At 42.5% G+C, this 6456-nt stretch overlaps 1 protein-coding gene across 1 annotated transcript; it reads right to left on the minus strand.

The window, feature by feature from the left end:
• Window positions 1-4481: 4481 nt before the first annotated feature.
• LOC110302777 (olfactory receptor 6C4-like) lies at window positions 4482-6173 on the minus strand. Its single transcript, XM_021173513.1, has 2 exons — window positions 6115-6173; window positions 4482-5427 (listed from the first exon to the last, which is right to left on the minus strand). Exons 1-2 carry the CDS (start codon window positions 6171-6173, stop codon window positions 4482-4484), a joined length of 1005 nt encoding a protein of 334 aa, XP_021029172.1.
• Between the last annotated feature and the right edge of the window lie 283 nt (window positions 6174-6456).

Consider the following 6456-nt stretch of genomic DNA (forward strand, 5'->3'; position numbering starts at 1 on the left):
GTATGGTTCCAGATTTCTTTCCTAGGTTTTCTATCTCCAGCGTTGCCTCACTTTGGGTTTTCTTTATTGTGTCTACTTCCCTTCTTAGGTCTAGTATGGTTTTGTTAATTTCCATCACCTGTTTAGATGTGTTTTCCTGTTTTTCTTTAAGGACTTGTAACTCTTTAGCAGTGTTCTCCTGTATTTCTTTAAGTGAGTTATTAAAGTCCTTTTTGATGTCCTCTACCATCATCATGAGATATTCTTTTAAATCCATGTCTATCTTTTCAAGTCTGTTGGGGTCCCCAGGACTGGCTGAGGTGGGAGTGCTGGGTTCTGATGATGGTGAGTGCTCTTTGTTTCTGTTAATATAATTCTTACATTTGCCCTTGCCATCTGGTAATCTCTGCAGTTAATTGTACTAGTTGTCTCTGGTTAGAGCTTGTTCCTCTTGTGATTCTGTTAGCCTCTATCAGCAGACCTGGAAGATTAGCTCTCTCCTGAGTTACAGTGGTTAGAGCACTCTCTGCAGGCAAGCTCTCCTCTTGCAGGGAAGGTGAACAGATATCTGGTGCTCGGACCTGCCTTCTGGCTGAAGATGAAGGCTCGAAACAGGGCTTGTCCCAGAATTTGTGTAGCTTCTGTAGTCCACACTCTCACCTGCGCAGACTAGTCTTGGCAGGATCCGGGAACCACGATGCCCCAGGTACTGTGGCAAATCCCTCCTGTGCAGGGTGGACACCTCTCTTCTGGCAGGGAAGGTGTCCGGATATCTGGAGCCTGAAACTCGGTCTGCCTCAGAAGCTCTGTGGCTTCCGCCTGTCCCAGAAGCTGTTAGCCACTGCAGTTCACACTCTCACCTGCGCAGACCAGTCTCGGTGGAATCCCAGAGCCAAGATGTCTCCCCCAGATGCTGTGGCAAAACCCTGTATTTCTTTAAGTGAGTTAATAATGCCCTTCTTAAAATCTTCTACCACCATCATGAGATATGATTTTAAATCCAAGTCTTGCTTTTCTGGTGTGTTGGGGTATACAGGACTCACTGTGGTCAGCATACTGGGTTCTGATGATGCTCAGTGGTTCTTGGTTTCTGTTAGCAAGATTCTTATGTTTGCCTTTTGCCATTTGGTAATCTCTGGTGTTAATGTTCAAGTTGTCTCTGACTGGAGATTCTTCCTCCTGTGATTCTGTTAGCCTCTGTCAGCACTCCTGGGAGTCCAACTCTTACCTGAGTCCCAGTGGTCAAAGCACTCTCTGCAGGCAAGCTCTCCTCTTGCAGGGCAGGTGTCCAGAAGTCTGGAACTCTGATCCACCTCCTGAGTCCTGGGGTCAGAGCCCTCCCTGTAGGCCAACTTTCCTCTGGCAAGGAAGGTGCCCAGGGGGGTCTGGGTTTCAGCTCCGCCTCCTAGCTGAGGATGAAGGCCTGAAGGGACCCTGTCCAAGAAGCTTTGTTGCTTCTGTTGTCCACGTGCTCTCTAGTGATCATGAGGTCCTGGGTTTGCTTGGGGTCCTTCAGTGTGGAGAGTACTCTGGGGCCCTAGATGCCCTTGGCCAGGTTCATGTGGAAGATGGCAGAGCTGGCTCCGACCTGAACAGATTCCCGACTCTGGTCAGGCAGGGTTCCTTTGTCCCTGTTCCTGCTGGCACAAGACCCTCCGCAATTCTTTGGAGCTGATGTTGCGGTCCACTCACCCGTGATCCCGAGGTGATTCCGAGGTCCTGCGGCATTTAGAGTCCTCTGGGGTTCTTGGCAGCCTCCACCAGCTTCAGGCAGAAGATCATGTATTTCTTTCTAAAATAAGCTTGTAAAATAGTAGACTTTTATTTAGCTTTCCCAGATGTCCTCAGTGTTACTTAGCCCTGCCTCCACCCCTCTTCTGGCTTGCTATAACATTCTCTTTCCCACAAGTGTTCACCCATTATTCTCTTTTCTTCTTTTATATCTCTTGTGTTCTATTTATCACCCACCCCCTTAAGTGCTCCATTTCCTCCTGATGGTCATCCTCTGATAATATGGCTTCCACAGAGGCTCTGAATTAAACACAGATGACTAAGAATTTGAAGTCACAGAGTAAATATTCACAGTTTCTCTTTCTGGTTCTGGGTCATCCCACTCAGTGTAATTTTTCTATTTCTACAAATTGAACTGAAAATTCCATACCTTAGTGCTCACGTTCCCTAGATGACCAGTCTGGAGATGGCATAATGAGAGGTTTGACTTGCAATGGTGTCTGCGAGGCTTTATTCTCATATTCTCTGTGTTGTGTAAAATTATAAATAGATATGTCTATGGATGTAGGACCTATGTATGCCTAGACTTGGGAATTTTCTTCTAATTCCAAGTATTTGGTTGCAGCAAGCCCCTCTCCTCTGTCAATGTGAACATTTTTGGTACAGAATCTGGAAAACTGCAAGTGACTGAGAACCATATATATTGTCTGTTTGACCTTTTGCTTTTTGTCCTCTCCCCTGGACTCCTAGTTTCTTGTCTTGCTTCAGATAATGGTTGTGTCAGGATCTGTGATATACAGCACAGTGAGGTGGCTGGTACACTGAGTGACCATGGTTTTCAGTTGCTGAATCTCATGGTTTGTCTTGATGGCACTTACTTTGTCTCTAGTTCATCTGACAAAAACATAAGCATTTAGAATGTGTCACAACAAGGACTCATGTTTACACATCTGAACACTAGGTTCAGGTTTAGAAGCAAGGTGACATAAGGAGCCAAATACTTTGTCTGCTGAGAACTAGTAGGATGTTTGCATGTATGATCGTCCATATTATTTGTATTCTCCCCCTCCCCCACTATGTAGCCTTGGTTGGCTTGGAATTCACTATGTAGACCAGGCTGGTCTTGAACTTATAGAGTTCCATTTGCCAATGTCTCCTGTATGTTGGGATTAAGCGTGTGTCACTTTTCCATGTAAACATGGCACCCTCAGGGCTAATGCAAGAAAGATGGTACAGATTGACACCCTTTATCTTTTCAGGTGCACTTAAAAGAAACACAGGATCAGTGAGATATCTCAGAGGATAAAAGCACTTTAGGACAAGTCCCATGACTTCTTTCCCATACCTGGGACCCACTTTGTGGAAGAAGAGAACTGAGTCCTGCAACCTGCCCTTTAATGTTCACATATTCTCTGTTGTATGTATGTGCCTCCCTCCCTCCCAACATACACACACACACACACACACACACACACACACACACACACACACACAGGTGGATAGAGACAGTTGGGATGATACAGAGCGTAAATAAATATGTAAATGAAAATGTAAGAAAATAAAAAAATAAAAATAAAGATAAGGAAATAATTAAAATTGAAGCTACTACATACGGTTTTCCTATTTTATTATAAATAGTGTTTATTGTTGAACAAACATAATGTGTTGCTAATATTAAAATTAAGAAATTACTTTTTTACATTTATATATTTTGTGTGTATATGTAGTGTATATGTGTGTATTTTTTGTGTTTAGTATAGGTGTATGTGTGTATGTTTGTGTGTGTGTGTGTATGCTCATGTGTAAGATCTTGTGAGTGGAAGTCTCAGAACACTTTGCAGGAGTCTTCTTTCTTTCTATCATGTTAGTACCAGGTGTGGCACTCAGGTTGTCATGTTTGATGGCAAGTGCCTTTAGTCACTGGCTTCCAAACTGAGAACCTATAAATTCCTGTAGCAAGCATGTTCAACAACAAATAATGAATTTCTCTATTAAATAGCTATATTATGAGAGATATGATCAGGGCAACAGCATTCATTTGTACAAATTTTTTTTTAAATATCTGTAGGCATATTTTATATCTATTTTATTTGGGCTCTATTATTTCTACCTCCCTTCCAAACCTTATTCCTTCCAATACACCAACACTAGGTAAGAGAGAAAGGTTAGAGGAGAAATGGGGCACAGGTCTCTTTAAACTACTTCCTGATGAATAGGGATGTTAAGTTCCTTGAGGCAAGTTCAATATTCATAGTTAGGATATCTCCAACTTTTTGTTTCTTTTCTCTGGACCACCAGAGGAGTAGGAACCAGTAGGAGGAACAGCTATGCCTTCTCACTCCCCCTTCTCCTCCTCTTCTTTCAGAGTGCTGCTTCCCTCTGGGCTCTGGGCTCTGGCATTTTTACTCTGAAGTCTCCAGAGTCTTCAGAATTAAACCATCTGAAGCTGGCAGAATCACACCCCTGCCAGACACCACACAAGACAAATAGCCTGCTGCTGTGGATAATCTGAGGCAACCCCATATCCCACACCCGGGATTAAAACAAAAACATGTTTATATAACATAGCTGGATTTTTTAGAAACTAAACTCTCATTACAAACATCTTGCTCAAAGGTCATTGGTAAGTCTAAAATGTAAAGTTGAAATGTCTTCATGGCAAATTCATCTCAGGTGATGCATTAACTGGGAGGAGAGGCTGGCCTTGAGCGTCTGTGAGGATGGACTCTAACTACTGTCCAGAACTCCCCTTTAGTCTGGGGTCATCAGATTCACTGGAGATTTACAATCTTCCTAGTGATATCCTTGAAGCTTTGCTTCACCTGCTTATTCCTTAGAGTGTATATGAATGGGTTCAGTAAAGGGGCAACTGAGTTATTGAGTACAGCTACCCCTTTATTGAAGGCAACCCGTTCTGTGGCTGAAGGCTTTATGTACATGAAGATGCAGCTTCCATAAGAGAGGGAGATGACAACCATGTGGGAGGAACAAGTGGAAAATGCCTTCTTCCTCTGCTGTGCAGATGGGATTTTCAGAATGGTCCTGATGATGCGTGTGTAGGAGAAAATCACCAGCACCAGAGTGACAATCAAGGTCACCACTGCTAAAACAAAGTCAAAGAGTTCCAGCAGCCTTGTGTCAGAACAAGCTATTTCTATGAGGGGCCCATAGTCACAGTAATAATGATTGAGCACATTGGATGCACAGAAATCCAATTGACTGGTCAGGATGATTGGGAATAAGATGATTAGGAACCCACTCATCCAAGAGCAGAGGACCAGCAGGGTGCAGACCCTGTTGCTCATGATGGTGGTGTAGTGCAGGGGCTTGCAGATGGCCACATAGCGGTCATAGGACATGGCAGTCAGGAGGTAAAACTCAGTGGCTCCAAAGAGGATGGCAAAGAAGTACTGAGTGAAGCACCCAGCAAAGCTGATGGTCTTGATTCCTGTGGAGATGCTGAAGAGCACTCGAGGAGTAAACGTGGATGTGAAGGAGATTTCGAGGAAGGAGAAGTTCCTGAGGAAGAAGTACATGGGTGTCTGGAGGTGGGAATCAAGCAGCGTGAGGACGATGATGGTCAGGTTCCCCAGAACGCTGAGTATGTATGTGAGGAGAAGAAATAGGAAAACACAGACTTGAAGCTCTGGAGCGTCTGTGAGTCCCAGCAGAATGAATTCAGTCAAAGTCTGATTTTTAATGGCTAACACTGGCTGCCTGTGAATACACAGATGTGTTGAGTCAGTGATAGGACAGGAGTCTAGAATATTTAAGATGGGTTAATCTTTTTCTATAGAATTGCAGGAAACGTCTTTCCCTCAGGCTGCAGGAGCCATCTTACTAGCCTGAGAATTTTCTATGGTGCTTTTCTTTAATTTTTTTTTTTTAGTTGTAATTTCTGCATGCTTTTCTTTTAAACAAACACCCAAATTATTTTCTGTTTTTAAGTTTCATTTGAACTAGCCTCTACTCAAAAACAATTCAGTTACATTTTTTGACAATTTCATTTATGTTTATAATGCATTCTGCTTATTGTTTCTCCCCCACCCTCCTTTATCACCCACCCCTCCTCTCGACCTGTCACTTTCCCAGGACATTTAGTTTTGTCTTCTGACTGATCCACTTAGTTTAACCAAGGCCAATTGTTTGATGTTGGATTGGAGCCTAGTGAGTTTATCAGAGAATACACAATAGAAGCATCCTTGTACTTTTGATCTTTTATTATGTTAATTAATTCTGTAATGATGTCTTGCCTATATTACTCACTTGACTCCAGTGGGAGAAGAAATGAGGTTAACTCACAATTGAAGAACCTTTTAGTAGGCAAATAATTTCATTAAAATTATAGTTAAGTGAAAAGTCCCACCTTCCATCTGAGTTTTGGAGTTTGTGGTCCATCATTACCAGCATCCTTTCTGTTCATTGGCTTTGGGGATCTCCTTGTCATGTCCCATTTCTTCCATCCTAGATGGTATCATCCAAAGAACAGATGATGCATCTTCTGTTAGATTACTGTTCCTGCATTTGTCCTGTACTTATATTTATTGGTAAGTGGTTTTATTGTGGCTAGAAAACAAAATTTAAAGTCAAAAGATACAAACCTCATTTAAGAGTTTCTGATGAAAACTTTAGATAGATGGGGTTGTTTACATTCTACTTTGAGAACTTGAGGAATTAGCTTTCATTTAGATGAGGAGTATTTTTCTGAATATTTATGGAACTATTATAAGAGCCCCATTTATTTGA

This window comes from Mus caroli, unplaced genomic scaffold (assembly GCF_978045245.1).
Source record: "Mus caroli unplaced genomic scaffold, Mus_caroli_1 scaffold_9, whole genome shotgun sequence".
NCBI classification, from domain to species: Eukaryota; Metazoa; Chordata; class Mammalia; order Rodentia; family Muridae; genus Mus; species Mus caroli.